Raw genomic sequence first — 19628 nt, forward strand, 5'->3', positions numbered from 1 at the left:
CTCAGGCAGATGTCCAGGCTGCCTTATAGCACAGTATCAAAAAGACTTTAGCCTGATAACCATGGGGTGGAACAGGGTCGGAACAGCACATAAAGTGGTCTTGGACTTTATTTAAATCAATATCACATACATGGTCCCAATGAGCTTTACAGGGCAGCAACAGTAACAGGTCCTCAGTTAGCCCAAGCTCTCTAATGATGCGTTCAGACAGAAAGCAAAGCAGATTTTTCTCTCGCATTATTTGGGCAAATTAGACTGCTGGACTATTTGTGTTTATTCACCACTAAAATCTGTGTGTATGTATGAATTGTTAGCCGTTAACTAGTTAGCCACAGACGAAAAACATGTCTGTGCTTTTTTAATTTCAGGACATTCTGTTATTTCCTCCCAGTCTTCTTTTCTTTTTCCTCTCCTCTCAGATCCATAAAGCACCAGGAAACAAAAACATCTGTCAATTCTTGCTGCCTCATAAATATTGACCTCTTCTTAAGGTTTGCGTTGTATGAACACACCTTAAGACGACGGGTTAAACATAATGCATAGTAAAATGATCCGCCTACATTAGCATATTTGGCAAGCACATTGGGCCATGAGTGTAGTTACAGAGCTGGATTGACGGGATATCATAAAGACTGAATATTTGACATGCAAAGCTTGTGGACACACTGTGGTAGAACAGCAAATTAGTTCATCGAAAATCCCGCTGTTTTGATGACAGGAAGGAGGCCGCTGAGGAAGGGGGGCCAGATAAGACAGAGCAGTCATTATCCAAGTAAACATGCATTCTTGAGCGGATCATGTAGCACAATGACGCACAAAGCAGAAGCGAAAACACATGATTGCTTCAGGAGAAAAAACAAGATGTCAAAATCCAGATTCAGATTTCAAGATGTGTTTAAACACTATAATAATAATGTTTGTTGCCATAATTAACATGTCACTTTTCTGTGCTCTATAGTATTTGCCAGTTGTTGGGGTACAATATCAAGTTTACAACGAATAACTGTACTCCTGTTCAAATTAGAGGTTGAGTAGGTTTTAAATCTATCTCGAGCACTCGTTTGGTGTTCTGGGGGCGCGGCTTTGAACAGAGGTCTGAACGAAGGGGGCGGGACTTTTTCAGTTCAGCAATGCATTCAAAGTCATGGCCTCTGTGGTTTTTCCAAATGACCTACTCTGCCTTTAATAATATCAGTTGTTTCTAGAACAGAGAACCAGCTCAGCTGAACCTGTAATGCCACACTTGGCACTTAAATGATTCAAGCTGAAGGACAGGCTTGAGTCCAACATGATACAGATAACTAACATTCATAAATCTAGAGTAGCTCACATCGAAACATAGGATTGTGTCCCACCAGGACACCAGTTCACAGCAGATAGAGGTCTTTGGGCAGCTGTCAGCAGGTAGGTTAGATCAGGCAAACACACATGGTAACAGGCAGAATGTTGGCAACAGGGAAGGTGTCACAGAGCCAGGGCTCAGGCCGAGAATAAAGATGGACTGACTGGAGCAAAGAGAGGGGTGGATATACGATAGATCCGTAGTAGGGCAGAGGGCTCAGCAGAGGCTGAGGAACAAACACCGATGACTGGGCAACAGGATCATGTTCTAACAGTGAAACAGCAACCAGGTTTAACAGAGAGACTGGTCCGGAAGGTTAACAGAAAAGATTCAGAAAACTTAAGCAACAGGAGGAAACAGAAACAGGCTCTGGCTCCGACTAGCAAGAACAGGAACGGTGCTAAAAGTTTGAGTGCATTCAGAGAGAGGGAGGGTTTAAAGACATTGGGTCAGGGACAGATTAAAGGATCAGGCATGGGGCTATTGTTCTGAGGGCCCATTATTCCAAAACCCCAATAGACCCCAATAAAAAATGTCCCATTGGACCAAAAGCTCATTGTTATCCCATTACCTTGAAAACAAATGCCCATTCCCCTGAAAATGTTGCTGCAAACACTGTGATTATATGACGCAATGCAGAAAACACGAACAGAATCGCTGATCTTTGATGATTGAAATAAATCAGAAATGGATTGCAGAATATCATGGAAGTTGCCAAAAATGTGGATGCAATGGGTCTTCTCTGCTCTCTATGTTTCACTGAGGGCGAGGGCCAGCTCCTACACACACACACACACACACACACAAAAGAGGCCCACTCAAATTGCTAGTCTGCTTCCCATTATTCAACTTAAGTCCCATCTGATCATTTTTGGAGCTTCACAACCAAAGCCCCAGATTAGGGGTGAAACTCACCAATGCTTCAATGCAATAAAACAATATTTTATTATATCTTAACAAATATACAAATTCTAATCCTGTTATGGTGTTATTTTAAAGAATCTAACACTCTTTTTTAGTAGTTCAATGCAAAAGCATCTTGGAGCAGCACTGAACGCCACTTTTGAGTAAAAGCGTAGGTAACACCACTGTATAAATGCATGTATTTCTTCCAACAACTCCAACAGAGTGGGGAGTCTTCTTTACAAGTTGTGTTTTGTAGAATCTTGTTTTGAGGGTTAGGGTTATTATTAATCTGAAGGAACATAGACATGCTCCCGGCTAAATGGCTTCTATGAGTTGGCGATGACATAACACCATCTGTGTCTAACGCACATGTTTATCTTGTATGGCTGAAATGTTTTAATACAGTATAAGGGCTGTATACAGAGGGTTAGACACCACTTTCTGTAAGGGCTATCTTACTGAACCAAGGGTCACAGCCCTGGAAACATGGTTGGTGTTGGGATCTACTATACGACACCATCACAAAGCATCATATACGTCAGGTATTCTTGTCTAAATTTATGATGCAGGCCTATAAACTTCCTGTTCTAAAATAGACTGACCCATTTCTTCAACTCGGCTGCCTTTTTAGGCCCCATACAATCCATCTGTTTCAAAAAGCATATGGTGACCACCCCGTGCCAAAAGGTCAAATCCAGTCACTACATCAGCTACTGTCACATTGCAGCTTGGATAAAATATGCAACTTATTCAGCTGAGCCAATAGGGCATCCCTGAAGTGATAAGTACTGTAGCTACAGTCATAATGTACATACTGGATCATTTTGCACAATGAATCTGCCCTGTTAAAAAATCACAGAGCCAACGATAGCACAAGGCCAGCTGCATCCACCCTTCAAAGATCATGTTACACTAACGTAGGAGTAAATTTAGCCCACTGGTATGATTTGTTGGGGACTAAGAAAAGTATTACATAACTTCAAGCAGAGTATCAGTGTCTGTATAAGACACAGGGTATATGCTGCTGTATTATTATTCCTGTATCAGAATAATAATGTATAGGAATAATAATGCTCAATTATTATTATTATCCTGCTGATCAAGAGTTATTTATAGTGAATAACAGCATCTACTGATAGGAAGCCCAAGAAAAGGATTTTGTCTGGCACAGAAATCAAGGTACTTGTGAATGAGGTAGAGCTTTCACGTTCTTTCCCTAAGTCTTCCATTGACATGGTTGTTGCATTGTGAGTGCAGCCATCATGTAGCATCACACAATGATTATCAGAATCAGTGGCCATGTATTCGATTTGTCTGTGAACTACGATTATCTGTGTATCTCAAATACACCATAAATGACCTGTTGACTGCAGCCATTTTAAACAATTAAACTGCATGAAAAGTACAGTTGCACTTGCAAAATATTAGAAAATATTATTGAAAACAAATGCACCGTTTTGCATTTCCTTAAAGCTATTTCATGTTGTCTCAGATTTCTACAACCGCTAAAGATAATTTTATTATGTGCTGAACAGCTGACAGTGTCATTAGCAATCCGTCTGGCACTAGTTTGACCAAGTTAGACAAATATCAAATGGCCTGATGAAACTAGTTTGGACAGAATGGGTTTATTCAAGAAATACCAGGGTCTAAAGCAAGCTACAAAAGAGTGCTGGGCAATATTTTAGTATACCTTTGAAGATATATTGAGTTTGCTGGAAGGAAACTCTGGCGCTGGTCCATGTCAGCTGGCGCTCAGTGGGAGCCAGTATGCTTTAACAAAACTGCTCGACAGGTTGTCGAATAGCGTCTGAAACCTCATCTGGCTGCGTCAAACTGAAACTGAAAATCTGACTTTGAACTTCTTTCTGAAACTCTCTTTCTGCCAAAAAGCAGTGCCAGTCCTATGCAAGAGTCTCTGACTTACTGTGTGAGTGATGAAGTTACAGCATTAGTTAGTGAAGTGTTGGAGTTTACACATCGTCCATTGCTCTTTAAAAATGAATCGGCGCAACAATGTTATTGTGAAAGATTTGCAGGAATGTGTGGACAATTCAGTGACTTGCAAGGTTCCCCTATAGGGTGTTTCTAATGTTGCTTTTGCCATCTTGTGGTACTTGTATGTCACTACAAAATACAGGTTAACTGGGGTAAGGGAGGGACAGATGTGAAAAAAAGAAGAGAGGAAACAGGTAAAGGAAAGTGCACGGGTGAGCGGAGCAGGAGAGGAGAAGGTAGAGGAAACTGGAAAAAAAAAAGATTAGATGGGAGAAACACCAGGGTTTAAAGTAGAACTTCAATTCAAATGTGAAGTTCTCACTTATCGCTTGTGACAGTATCTAGCCACGTTGTTTTGGTTTTTATATTGTACGTTCAGATTTTGAAATATCCATTGCTACCATAATACAAAGGAGGTGAATGTAATATGTATAATGTACTGTTATCAATTTTGTGTCTGACCTATACTGTTTTTATGTTAAAAAAGACCAATGTTGAACAATATAACAGGCAATTCCAAACTTCTGAACAGCAGCATACCTCATCAACAACTATAAGCAAAAAAAGTTAAAATAAAGTCAACTTTAATTTAATCTAAATGTATATATTGATCAAGATTATAATAAATTCAGGTAAGTAACTTTCAAAAAAAAAAAAAAAAAAAAATCCAGTCTACATCACTGGCTGTAAGGCAAGTCCATGTCTGTTCTCGTCACACTCTGCATCACTTTCAGCTTCTTCTTTGAGATTCTGTGCGACAGGATCCGCAGGTGACACCGTAACATCCCGTTTCACTTTGAAAATGTCCCACCTCTCAGGCAACAGGCCGTGATTGAACATGAAGCAAGACAAAGTAGAAAAAAATAAGGTGGATCCCAAAGTGCAGAGCATGGAGATTGTCCTGACAGGGGACTTTTGGACGTAGACGCCATCTTCCAATGTGCAACCGGGAAGATGAAGAACAACAGGAAGACCAATAATATTCTCCCCCAACAAAACTCTTACAACCAGTCCTAGAATGTAACCCAACATGGCACCGTAACCATTTGTCACTTTAAAGAAGAGCACAGAGACCAGATGGGGGAATATAAGGGTGTAGGCGACGTCTGCTCCGAGAATCCAGAGGACCAGAATGCTTTTGGTGTAGAACGTTATGGATGTTCCAACCAGGCCCACCACCACCACTGTGACCCGAATCACCCATTTAATTTCATTGTCTGATGCCTGGGAACATGGAGTCATAAAAAAGAGATACTTCATTATTCATTCACATGCCCGTGCTTTTCAAAATGGATCAATTTGATTGGTTTGTACTTTAATTTGCAATAATTGTGCATCTTCACCCTCATCTCCAGAGACGCTGCACCACCAGTATCAACATCTTGTACTCCTTACCTGTTTACGCAGGATGTTCTTGTAGATGTTTGAAGTGAAAACAGAAGTTGCAGACAGCAGGGCAGAGTCTGTGGAAGACATGACGGCAGCGGCCACAGCTCCGATTCCAATGATTGAAATGTAAGACGGAGTGAGGAACTGGAGGGTCAGGGGCAGGACCAAACTAGGCTCACCACGTTCGTAGGGCGATGGAGAACCATACAGCGTCAAGTTCCAGTCTGGATAGGAAAAATAATATTTTTTGTAAAATGCCCTGGCCAGAATGCAAGATCCATACAATATTCATGAACATGGGCTCTGATCTGTAATTGAATCATGTTGCAGCCGACAGACTTGAGCTCCGGCAAGCACATGCATTGAAACATCAGTGGAAGGGCAGACAAGGACAAGCTTTCCAACTTTCCTCACTTGACAAGAGAAATAATTCTTGAAAAGTTCTTATACAACAATACAAGATCCACACAGCACTCATAAAGAAACATGGGCTCTATTCTGTAATTGAAATGCTTTGCTATTAAAAAAATAATTCTGTAACAACTTCAGGAATTCAGTTATTAACCACTCTCAGAAACAAAAACAGGCAATGGCCATACACGTGAGGAAAGAATGCTGGAAAGCTCGACATGAACTACTGAACCAATCTGGCAGGCATTTATAAACTGGGTGACTGATTGGTGATGAGGTGCAGGTGTGGTGAGTAAAGTGGCGGGAAACTAAACAATGGCAGGAAGTGAAGCTGGCGTCCATGAACAGAGTGAGTGAAAACAATCAAATAAAACAGGAAGTGGGAGTTAAGTCTGGTCGGGTCATCACAGCAACCAATACACCGGTGAATTATCTGGGCAGAAAAAAATATATATATATTTTTTATCTGGGCAGATATATAGATAGCATCTTAACCAGAAACCCCAAGGGGTAAAACGTGTTCCCACCTACACTGTTAAATGAAAGCTATATGCTTTATTACTTTAACTCTTGGGAATGTGCTACAGAGGCCATATCTAGGGTTTGGAAGATTTTCTCTGTCATATTGCAAAATAACTGGCTAATAATAAGAAATAGCTCCTGGGCACAATGTAAATATCTGTATTAAAGGTCTGTCATCTGTAACTTAATTCCCACCTGTGGAGGCCGCTACAGCCCCAACCAAGACAGGGGGGATTCCCAGTATGGCGATGACAAAAGCTGCAGCATAGCAGGTTAACTGGGCTGTTCGTGATGAGGAGGCAGACAGCGTCCTCTGGTGGAAGCTCTGAAATGAAAGACTACCAAGACCCTGGGAAAAAGAGAGCACAGGGAGAGAAGGAAGATGTACGTTGAGGACAAGAAAAGATGAAGAAGATAACCAAGATATACTGATACACTACTGTCCTATACTCCCTTATACTTTGGCGGCTGTGAGTACTAACAATAGTAATGCTCACTGTTGACCTTCATTATGATCATTTTCTAGCTAGTTTCTTAATCAATTACCAACCCAAGATTTTAGTGCGTGTCAAGGCATTAGTGATGGTTTGTCTGTCCCACTGATATGTAGCTGTGCTGAGCTGACCCAAATGCTTTGAAGCTGCAGCTGCTGCCAAGGTAATCAATGCCCAAAACACTCTTCAAGTGCATGAAACAGATTGGAGGATGTCAACAGACAGACAGTCTAAACAAAGCCAGGTCTTTTATTTTTCATGTTGGGATAGACTACAGTACATTAATCACAGGCATTGATATGGGACCATTTCCTTATGGGCTATGTATAGGCTGTTATTTAGTTGATGTGGTTTTTGCACATTTTGTAGCCATTTTCATTTGAATCAAAAGGAAGCCTGAAGCTTCTAAGCTCCCGAAATGGTCTCTTGGACAGCCCTCGAAGCAGGAAAGTATGATACTGAGGAATATTGATCTTACAATCATTAAGAAGTCATCAATCCACTTCCAGACTTTGTCCTTCTCCAGAATGCCGACCCATGGTTCTTGGAACGTGTGGTTAAAAGCAGTCTGGGCAATGTTTGTAGATATGGGGTTGAGTAGCAGGAAGGGGACGCACAACCACTGCAAACAGAGATTGAGATCATCAGACTGAAGAATTGGCACAAGCAGCGGCGGCACCAGAAAATTATTATTGGGGGGGCAATGAGGGGGTCTGATCGTTTAAAGGAGGTGCTAGTGAATTCTGACACCAACAAATAATACTATAATAGATGTACTGTTCCCGTGGCCGTGCTGATACACTACATATTGTCGAATGCATGTTACTAAACGTTTATCATAAAACAAACACAAGCATACTACTTTTAATGAAATGAAGTGCCAAACAACAAGCACAAAAAACAATTCTCAGTGTAACTGAGAATTGTAGCACAGTGTATAGTTGTATACAGTATACTCTTACAACTGTCTCTTAACTCACTAAATATGTTTTCTCTCTCCTTCTGTTCTCCTCTCCTTCACTCTCCACTCCTGTCTTCCTCCTCTTCCTCTCCTCTAAACTCCTCCTCCTCACTCTCCACTCCTGTCTTCCTCTCCTCTAAACTCCTCCTCCTCACTCCTGTCTTCCTCTCCTCTAAACTCCTCCTCCTCACTCTCCACTCCTGTCTTCCTCTCCTCTAAACTCATCCTCCTCACTCTCCACTCCTGTCTTCCTCTCCTCTGAACTCCTCCTCCTCACTCTCCACTCCTGTCTTCCTCTCCTCTAAACTCCTCCTCCTCCTCACTCTCCACTCTTGTCTTCCTCTCCTCTCCCTCCCCTTTTCTCCTCCTCACTCACTCCCCACTCCTGTCTTCCTCTCCTCTTCCTCCCTTCTTGTCCTCTAAACTCTGCTTCACTCGCTCTCCAATGCTGTCTTTCTCTCTTCTCCTCTCCCCTCCTCCTCCTTTCTCTGTTCTCCTCACCTACTACCGCCCCTTCGTCATCCTTGCTTTCATCCTCATCCTCCAAGTCCGTCATCACTCTGTCCTGCGTCCGTAAATCACCACCACCATCGTCCACTCTTATTCGCTTTTTGGCTATCACAAATCGGTCCATTTCGCTCTGTTGACACAATCGCTAACTAGCCACTATGCATCAACCACCGCTAACGTGAACGTCAAATTCAGCCTGCCGTCTGCGTGCAAACCAGCCAATCAAATCGCACGACAAAGGAAAAAAAAACCCAATCACCATAGGAACGTTATAAACAATATTTCTTCAGATGATTGATTGTTAATGTCTCAGTGTCTTAATTAGGGCCCGAGCGCCGACAACGTCGGGCTGCGAAGCCCTATTGAAATTGAACGGATTATTATTCTTTTTATTATATCGCAAGTTCGACGGCCTTTTTGGGGGCCTTATCATATTCAGAAGTTGAAAAAATTTGGCGTGCACATGGGGAGTGGAGAAAAATTTGATATTTTAAAGGTTTCATAGTTGGCCACAAAAAAGTGTCTCTCTAGCGCCACCTAACGTGATGCGCACGCCTTTTAGGCAACCCTACTCAAACTGTATCACCGATTGACATGAAATTTGGTACACATATGCAGGCAAGTGTGCTCTACAAAAAACCTTATGGGGGTACTAAAGTCCGCCTACCGATTTTTTCCGCCATTTTGAATTTTGTGAAAAACACGTTTTTGCTAATTTCTCCTAAACCGTAGATCCGATTCTCACCAAATTTGCTGTGCGTCATAATTAGACCAAGTTGGGCAAGTTCCATGAAAAACATTGAAAAACGTTGTTGCGTTCAGAAGTTATTAGCCAATGAACATCAGAGGGGCGGGGCTCTAGAAATCAATACACATAACTCCACAATATTAAACCCAATCGTCACGAAACTTGCAGGATATGTTGACATAACTCCCTCGAACATATCCTGAAAGTTTTATTCAAATTGACCACTCGGGGGCGCTACAGTAAATCAGCCATTTTGTGCCATTTTAGGCCATTTTAGCCAATTGAAGGCTTTGTATTTTAACGAACTCCTCCTACACCGTTGATCCCATTCCTGCCAAACTCGCTGAGACTGTTCTAGAGGCCTCAACGATGCAAAATCATCGAAAGGTCTTACATAAGTCAAAGGGTTTGGCCAGGATGGCATCCTGAACATGGACGAATTTCATGCTTCGACCACAAAAATCTAAACTGTTATAACTTCAATGTACATTGTCCAATCATGTTCAAACTTCTCACATTTGATGAGAGTCCCACCCTGAACACGTCTGCACTGCAATATTGACTCACAATCAGAGCGCCACCTAGTGGCCACACAAAATGTCATGTTTTTACACCCGTATAAGGTCCCAGTGTCGTGGAACTTTGCACCCCAGTCTAGCAGGACAACTTCAATCATCTGATACGGTGATCGACGCGACGATTCAGGCAAGGGACGACCGGCTGCGTGGCAATGGCCGGGGACGACGCGCGCCGTGGCGGGGGCCGGGGACGACCCGCGCCGTGGCGATGGCCGGGGACGACAGGCGCCAGCCGTGGCGGTGGCCGGTGACGACACGTGCCGTGGCGGTGGCCGGGTACGACCGGGGACGACTGGCAACGTGGCGGTGGCCGGGGACGACCCGCCCCGTGGCGGTGGCCAGGCCAGGCGGTCCGACACGTCAGGCGGTCGTAGCACTAACCGAGTTACGTGCCACGCGAGGGCCCGTTATCACTGCTCGTTTGTTCTATATTTGTTATAGTTTTTAATCCATAAATATTTCGAGGGGGGGCAAAAGGAGGGGCGCAGCTTTTGACAGGAGGGTCTTGAGACCCTGCTTGCCCCTGACATCTGACTTGAGAAGTTTTGAAGATGATCCCCCCAAGATGTACTATTTAGCATATTGTCAATGTTGTTCAGGATTTAGTGGTAGTATTGGGTGGTATACCAGTTCTTCTGTCAACTAGCATCAGTGCAACAGTGAAGCCAAATGGTCAGACATGGCTTGTAGAGGCATTTGCTCGAGACGCGGCTTATGACACGAAAAGCAAGCGGTGGAGCAACATGACGATCGAACAAGTCACCTATGCAAGGAAGGACATAGTCCCACAATGGACAATCATCTCACCCATTCCTCAGCGCACAATGAGGACAACCGGACTTTCCACCAGAGTCAAACTTTGGTGTGAATGGCTGTTGTGCTTATCTGTCTGCCAATGGACCAGATGAGGTAGTGCTCAATGAAGAGTCCAAAAAAAGTGTTTGGTTTAGACGTGGGCTGCACTGTTGACTCTAACCTGGAAGGTGGACTATTATATGCAATATTTCTTGAAGGTTCTTGAAGATGTTTCACCTATCATCCAAGAAACTTGTTAAGTTCTAAATGAATTTCTAGCAGAGCATTTTAATTCGAACTGAAGAAGCCCCTACTAGACCACGGAGACTTGTTTGAACTTTGCCTGTTATTTGTCCACACTGGCCTGGATTTGTTTACTCTGTATACACTGGACCTTTTCTGGACTGGACCTTCTTTGAAAGCCTGGCTCTTCTGTAAATATTTTGCTTTTTTAACTTTAACTTATGTCCTATATCGTTCTCTGTGCTTTAGTCGGCCTAGAAACATAACAATTGAATCTAATTATTTGAGACTGACCTAAACGTTATTATGCTCTTTGTCATGCACTATAGCTGGATTGATAACAAAATGATAACCTACAACAATTCTGGAAAATACATCATACACAACTAAAAGACTACAATTAACTTTTATGAACTGAAACAGGGCTATACATTAATGCTTCCCTGCCCCTGTTACACTGCCAGGATGTCAAATCTACCATTGAGTCCACTGGTCTCCCTCCAGAAATATCAAATTTAATGGAAAAACAAAATTACAGATGACAGAAGCAGACAGACTCATATAATATGAGTTTATAGAATATATCCAGGCTGTCAAACTGACCTGGCAGTGAAAAAAAGGGTTAAAAAGATAAATATACAAGCTAAAGCCTGACATAACAGAGCACAGTGTGAACCACAACATTAAAGGGGTTGTTTTTGCAAATGGCAGGCTCGGATTGTTATGCCAACATTGTGGAAAGGACCTGTATCGTATTGTTATGAGAGAGTTACATCCTTTGTTTGCTCCACCAAATAGCAGCTATATCACACTACTAATATTTGCCCCATGGGTCTATTTTTTGGGAGAAACATAAGGTTTTGGATATTCCATACATATTATTCCAATCTCTCCTGTCGCAATCTTGGAGTACTATTCTCCTCGTGTTAGTGTGAGACATCCAAAGAATGACAAATAATTGGTTAAACAGATTCAAATGAGAGCATATTTAATAATAATAATAATAACTTGGACTTATATACATGGGCAGGGATGAGGCAGAGCGGATGTGGAGTGGGAGACTATTCCAGTTTGTAGGGGCATGGGCAGAGAAAGCCCTGTCCCCAAATGTTCGCAACCTTGTGCGGGGTATTGCCAGCAGGTCCTTGTAAGAGGACTGCAGGGAACGTGACTGAGTGTAGGGGTGGAGGAGATCCTTGAGGTATTGTGGTGAGAGTCCATGGAGAGCTTTGTAGGTGAGCAGGAGGATCTTGTAGGTGATGCGTGACTTGACTGGCAACCAGTGGAGCTGTTGGAGGATGGGAGTGATTTTCTGCCAGGGCTTGGTGTTGGTTAGAACCCTGGCAGCTGAGTTCTGGACACGCTGGAGCCTGCTAAGGTCCTTGGCCGGTAGTCCAGGCAGGACACCGTTGCAGTAGTCCAGGCGGGAGGTGATGAAGGCATGGATGAGTGTTTGTGTGACTGAGTGCGTGAGTGAGGGCCGGAGTCGTGAGATGTTTCTGAGGTGATAGAAGGCAGACTTGGTGGTGTTGCTGATGTGAGACCGGAAGGAGAGAGTGGAGTCCAGGACGACGCACCTCAGGAGAGGGAGAAATGCAGCAGCCATCCACAACCAGGGACAGGTCTCCAACCTTTTTGAGCAGTGGTGCAGGGCCCACCACCATGAGCTCTGTCTTATTACTGTTAAGTTTGAGTAGGTTTGTGGTCATCCATGATTTGAGTTCCTGCAGGCAGTTGACAAGTTGTGTGGGTGGGAGCTGGGAGGAGGTTTGTGCTGAAGTAGAGTTGAGTATCATCGGCATAGCAATGGAAGTTGAGGCCATGTTTACGGATGATATGGCCTAGAGGTAGCATGTAGATGGTGAATAACAGTGGACCAAGTACTGAGCCCTGGGGCACACCATAGTTGACAGATGCTGTATGGGAGTTGGAGCCATTTAGGTTGATGAATTGTTTCCGGTCTGTGAGGTAGGACCGGAACCAGGACAGTGCTGACCCACTGAGGCCGATGAGCTCAGAGAGGCGGTGGAGGAGGATGATATGAGAGACTGTATCAAAAGCTGGAGAGAGGTCAAGGAGGATGAGGATGGAGATGAGGCCATTGTCGGCAGCAAGCAGGAGGTCATTTGTGATTTTGATAAGGGCAGTCTCAGTGCTGTGGTGGGTTCTGAAACCAGATTGGAGGGGTTCGAAGAGCTCATGGTGGGACATGTGGTGTTGTAGCTGGGCAGCCACTGCTCTTTCCATGATTTTGCTGAGGAAAGGGAGGTTGGAGATTGGACGGTAGTTGTTGGGGTCATCCGGGTCTGAACCTGGCTTTTTGAGAGTGGGAATGACTGCTGCCATTTTTAAGCTGGATGGTACCACACCAGAGGCCAGAGATGCGTTTATGATGTTAACCATTGGGTGGCAGAGGATGGGAAGACAGGCCTTTACCAGGGTGGTGGGCATTGGGTCCAGTTTGCTGGTTGACGACTTGGCTGAGGTGACCAGTTTTTTAACTTGGTCAGCATCCAGTGGAGAGAAGGTGGATAGGCAGCACTGGTGAGAGTGGTCAGCAGCGTGGTGGGGATCTTGTTGGGGCAGTGAGGGGCAAAGGGAGGGCCCAGGAGACTGGAGTTGCTGGTGGATGTTGTCCACTTTTTGTTTGAAGAAATCCAGGAACCTTTAGCAGAGGTCAGCAGTATCTGAGGGTTTAGCAGCATCAGGAGGGTTGAGAAGACGGTTGATGGTGGAGAAGAGCAATTTGGGGTGTTTTTGTTGGTTATTGATGAGCGTGGAGTAGTACTTTGTTTTCGCCTGAGCAAAGGGCATCATTGTAGCTTGTTACATATTCTTTGAATGCTTCACAATGGACAGTGAGGCCGGATCTTCTATATCGTCTCTCGAGCCTGCGTCCTAAGGTTTTCATCCTGCGGAGCTCAGGGGTGAACCAGGGGGCAGGCCGAGAGAAGGACACGTAACACGTGGTGAGAGGTGCTACAAAGTCCAGGCTGAGAGAGAGGGCACGGTTGTAGTGTTCCACCATGCCATCAACTGTTTCATGGAGGTGGGGGGTGGCGAGGTGGGTCGCTATGGTGTCAGATAGCGTTGAAGTACACACCCGTTTGATGTTCCTGAGTGTAATGGGCCGCTTGGTGCACTTCTTAGGGAGAGGCACAGGGACCGAGAAAAGAATGGCAAGGTGGTCAGAGACAGCCAGGTCAGTGCACTGGAGGTGGGAGGGGGTTATGCCAGCACAGCACACCAGGTCCAGTGTGTGCCCTTTGTCATGTGTGGGGCCTTGTACATGTTGTGTGAAATTAAAGCAGTCCAGCAGTGAGAGCAAATCAGTAGCAAGAGAGCAGCTACTGGAATCCACATGAATGTTAAAATCACCCAGAAGGATAGTAGACGGGGATAACAGTGGCAAGCAGTTCAGTGAGCTCAGATATGAAGCAAGCAGAGGCTTTGGGGAGGTGGTAGATTAGGACAACCTGTAGCTGTGAGGACCCACTCAACATGAAGTGAACACACTCAAAGGAGGTGGTATTCACTGGGATGTCTTTTACCAGAATGTCAGACCGATGGATAACAGCAAGCCCGCCACCACGGCCAAGGCTGCGAGGCTTCTGGATATAGCTATAACCTGGTGGGGTGGCTTGGTTGAGAATAATAAACTCTTGTTGATTTTGCTATGTTTCAGTAAGACATAAAAAATCCAGTGATTTATCCAAGATGTGATCATGGATGAGAAGGGCTTTGTTATTTAATGAGCGAATGTTAAGCAGCATGAATGATGTTGGCCTGGTTAGTGCAGTGTCAGGAGTGACCGTATTGTCAACACAGACCAAGGGTAGCAGATTTGCATGAGAGGGGCGTGGTTTGGATCGATGACGTCGCTGGCGAGAGGCATGGCACCGAACAGCTGGGACAAACAAAGTTTCATGAAAGTAAACAAACTTATAATGAGCAGCCCTATGGACATAGGGGGGACGACGCAGGAGATGGAGAGATTTTATCACCTCTAGGCAACTCGGGGGTGTATTTGAGTTGAGACTCATGAGTTTTGCTGCGGTATATTTGATGGAGGTCGTAGCCAAGGGGCAGCAAGCAGTTGTTAGCATCCTAGCTCGGTTAGCTACTTCCATTACGGTGACAGGAGGCCAGGAAAACCACAGCGCAGCAAAGGAACGTTTTTGGATAGCAGTTGCAGGAGATGAGGCTATCGGAGGACTCACGGTAAGTCACCCACAGTACTTCAGTAGCAGATCGTCTGATGGGTTGATGGTGTAGTAGTTTGCCGCGGCAGCGTTAGACAGCCATGTCAACGCAGCGTAGCCGAGCAAACAGCAATAAACATCCAAACACTGATGTCGAATGGTTGTAGTATGGTTGTAGAGTGTAGAATCCACAAGAAATATCGGTTAGATCGGAGATGAGAAGCGGCGACATACACGCCAGCGTCCTCTCAACATCCGGGTCCTTTTTTCAAGGACTAGCAGCCTTCGCCGCTCTTTGGTAGACCACTGCTATTTGTAGACCAAAGAGCAATAAACATTTCCAGTCTAGACACACAAAGGCTGGACGGGAATGATTTAAACCTCTTTGTATGTTGCAATATAGGACCAATATTTGCGTCGTCATAAAACACACTTCATCAAACTCACAAATGAGCAATGATGAATGCAGGTTAGGGAGAAAGCCTGAGGCTTTCATCTCACATCATTGCATTGACACATTTCTAAATTACCTTTGTACTTTAAAATTAGAGATGAAGCTGGGAATAAATCAATGGGCTATCATATTTGCACACAATGATGTAACTCACCAAACTGAGGAAAATTAGACATAGCTGTATAACGTCAGTGTAGGCCACTGAATAAAGACCTCCCAGCAAAGTGTAGATGATGGCCACAGCTGATGAGATCCAAGCAGAATAGGCATAGGGCACGTCCAGGATCACAGTCATAGTTGATCCTGTTCAACAAACCCACAGACATGGAAATGCCTTAATTGTGTCCACTAATTGCAACTTGTGGTTTTACTTTCTGGGTATATATGTTTACCTAAGCCAAGTAGAGTGCAGGAGACCCACAGCACGTCCATCAGCAGAGAAGGCAGCACCAGAGCACCAGTGAGTACACTGCCGTACTTTATCTGGAACGGGTCCATCATGGTGATATACTTTTTGTCCCTCATTGGCTTGGCAAAGAAAAGACCACCTTGTGCAGTGGATAAAATGTTAAGAATTATATTGTTTTCACTCCTTGTAAAAAACGTAATACTGAGTTGCACAGTTTGCAGTGCAAATTTAAATCATTTAGAATATAAGCTGCTGATATCCGGCTTCCCTAAATTCATTATTTATGTGTTGTACATTGACTGTAGCTATTTAATACATATTTTTTTAAAGGATCAAATGGTCCACACAGGAACAATAAGTTTACGTTTGACATGATCAGGATCAGTACAGCCTATAGTCTATAGTGTATGACTTGTCTTACCTATTATGAAAGACACCGTGTAATGTATAGGCATAAGAGCCCATATTAAGCCCATTTTAGGAGAATACACCGCCTCTGCAATACCCAGGATAAAACCACCTCCGACCCATGTAGCTGCAGAAGAATGCAAGAACACACACACACACACACACACACACACACACACACACACACACACACACACACACACACGCACACACACACACACACAGTGAGCAGCCCCAAAATGTTCTTTCTTTGCACAACTACCAAAGAACACAATTAATGGCTAATACAAAGAGAAGGGATCCAGTCTGGCTGAGTTTCTAAGCCCCACAGAACAATTTACCAGTCATGGTGAAAATCCCAACCAGCAAGTTGATATTTCTGTCTCCAAGGAGCACCACTTCGGTCCTGCCTCCATGGCTCATCCTCTCAGCCTTCCTGGACTTCCGGGCAGCCCACAGCCCTGTCCCCAGAATGAGGACGTAGAACACCACCACCACGATCACACCAGGGATGTTCAGAGTCATGATGGTGAGTCACTGTGGAGCACACTGACAAGCAGCCGCAGATGCACAGAAGTGTATATGGCCGAAGAACAAAGGTCACGGACAGACCTTTCTCTGTAAAGTGACAAAGTTCTCAACAGGGAGAAACATTTTTAAATTACCACCAGGATCCGTAACGTTGAGTAGAATTGCAGCAGCGTATTTTCCACCATTGTACCTCTCTGAGCTCATTCACATACACGCACTCTCCGATCTTCTTCTGCTCTCAGCTCCATCTGCCAACTTATCCACCATGCAGTCAAGAGCTTTCAGCCGATCAGCCCCCCGCCCGTGGAACTCTCTCCAACCAGACATTCACACCGCCGACTCTGTCTCCGCCTTTAAATCCTGCCTGAAAACGCACTTATTCATACTCTGTCACACACTGACTATTGCCTTCAATGCATTGACAATTGCAAGTAGCCACATTTTTTTTTACTATTTTTTACTGATTGATGTACTGTTGTTTTTAGGCACCTTTAAATATTATTATTATTATTATTATTATTATTATTATTATTATTATTATTATTATTATTATTATTATTAATAAACTGTAATTCTTGCAGAAATCTCCAAATGTCCAAGTTTTTAAATCAAATCACAGCATGACTTTTTCCATGGCCTTCCACAAGGTCTTGGTCTTACTCTCCAGGTTCCGAGCTTTCAGATGATGTATACCACTTGTTTAGCTATTAATAATGACCATTATTTCTTAGACATTTCTTTTCAAACGTCCTGTACACGTCTCTATATTAAAGGCATATTGTGGCTGGTGTTATTGGAAATAGGTAAAACATTAACAGTCCCTTGCACAACATGAAACCACTTATGGCTGTGCAAAGCCTAGGGAACCACCTGCCGCCCTCTATCTATATAGAGATGCTCCTTCCATCTCTAGTTTTAAATCTAGGCTCAAAACACATCCCTTCTCCCTGGCTTTTTCTGCCATTTTATGACATAGATATTATTATATATGTTCTCAGTTTTTTAAAAATCTAAATTAGCTACAATGTGTGGGTATAGGTGTATGAGTTCTTTTATCTGCTTTTGCACTATGTGCGGCACTTTGGTCAGTGTAAACTAATTTAAATGTGCTTTATAAATACATTTTACTTACTGACTTACTAACTTAGTTACTTACTTACTTTAACAGAGCCTATAGTATTAGACTAAAAATGTACACATTTCTTAGAGCTAGCTGCATTGAATCATACAGCAAAAAATACAACTAATGTGAGTATCAAATAATGATCAAGTCATTTTTCAAGCAAAAACCTTAAAAAAGTTTTTATTTTAGATTTTGTGATTTTTCTGTTTGGGTCATTATAAGTTGCCTATGCTTGGGTTTTGTAGATGTTTTATTATTTCCTTATGTTTTGCAGACCGAACAATACTGATCTTTACCAGAAACTAACAAAACTTTTTTCAACCCCTTAAGACCCAAACACAGGTTCTAACCCTAAACCAGAATACCTTTCTACAGTTTGTACATTAAGTTGGCATTTTCATTCTTGTTCTCTTTTAATAATAATATGTTGTTACTTTGCCTTTTTATTGATTTGAATTTGTGTCTTGTCTTACCTATAGTGCCCATATTTGGTACAAACATTCTGGAAACTAATGAAGTGGTATCCCACCAGGTCACACACAGCACCGATCAACTGTTTTCTTGCGCCACCTGAGAACACACTCCATATCAAACAGGGTTTAGGTGAAATCACATTCTTTATGTGTCAATATTGAAATCCTAATTACTTGCATGAAATTGTTTCTCACTGAAAGCATTAGCCAAGATGCATGAAGAAAAGATATAATCATGACATCAGAAAAAAGTTTAAAAAATGCAGTTCACCATGCCTTTATTTAAAGCAGGCTTATGTTAGAAAAAGGCCAATCTTTCTAATTCACTCAGTATATTTGGTCATATTTAAGTATGAATCTTCCTTATTTTCTGATATTTTGCTCAACCTTTCATTTCCTAACAGGGCTATTATTGTGAAAGATAAACATGAACATGTGAAAAATTCAGTGACTTGGAAGGTTCCTGTACGGGACTTCAAATGTAGCTATGTACGTTAGAAATCACAGTTGGGCTGGGACATTAACACACACATACAGTATGTCCAGTAAATGAAATAGACCAATAACACTTGAGATGAGAAATCCAGAACAAAAGTGTTGAAAATAGAATGATTAAATTGCTGAATTTATTGAAGTGATGTAAACGTACATCATACTTAGTTCGCAAGCAAATTATTTGATAGACAAGGAGTCTATCCTCCTTGTTATGTTTGTGTCTGTATTTGGGTTCAGCCTTTGTTTATTTGTGGCGACCATAATTAATAATGATTTCATGTTTATAATTCACATAATTACTGTGTGTTTGTTTAGCTCGATAGACATGGATCCAATTCAATGGCTCTCTATCTTATTGGAGTGGCAAAAAATATCAAAGACTGTAATCTCAAACCTTTTGTTTTGCAAATAAAGAACATGCACCCTAAGGTCTATTACCAACCTATAACTTCCATAAGTTAGGGTGCATGTAACTACTTACTTTTGAAAGTATAAATGTTTTACATGGCGTAATCCATTTTTTAAGAGGATCTCATTTTTTGTGCAAGCTGTTTCCAAAAAGACAAGTATTTACAACCGAGAAAGTAATGTTTTTAGAGTAAAGTACCTCATCAGCAACTACCTGTATTAGCAATT

At 42.9% G+C, this 19628-nt stretch overlaps 1 protein-coding gene across 2 annotated transcripts; it reads right to left on the bottom strand.

Annotated features, from left to right (window-relative positions):
- Positions 1-4918: 4918 nt before the first annotated feature.
- On the bottom strand, positions 4919-19618 carry LOC311011461 (high-affinity choline transporter 1-like; the record flags this gene model as incomplete). 2 transcript variants are annotated; one of them, XM_084006406.1, is made up of 9 exons in its annotated part: positions 18498-19618; positions 16712-16907; positions 16384-16497; positions 15946-16101; positions 15708-15856; positions 7541-7684; positions 6764-6917; positions 5642-5859; positions 4919-5470 (listed from the first exon to the last, which is right to left on the bottom strand). In XM_084006406.1, the coding sequence occupies exons 2-9, from the start codon at positions 16893-16895 to the stop codon at positions 4919-4921; spliced, it is 1671 nt and encodes a 556-aa protein (XP_083862532.1). In that variant the 5' UTR covers positions 16896-16907; positions 18498-19618. The 2 variants fall into 2 exon arrangements, with proteins under 2 accessions (XP_083862532.1, XP_083862531.1); XM_084006405.1 differs by lacking the exon at positions 18498-19618 and having other exon boundaries at positions 16712-17113.
- Positions 19619-19628: the final 10 nt, after the last annotated feature.

Source organism: Eutrigla gurnardus, assembly GCF_963514095.1.
Source record: "Eutrigla gurnardus genome assembly, chromosome: 3".
In the NCBI taxonomy this organism is placed as follows: domain Eukaryota; kingdom Metazoa; phylum Chordata; class Actinopteri; order Perciformes; family Triglidae; genus Eutrigla; species Eutrigla gurnardus.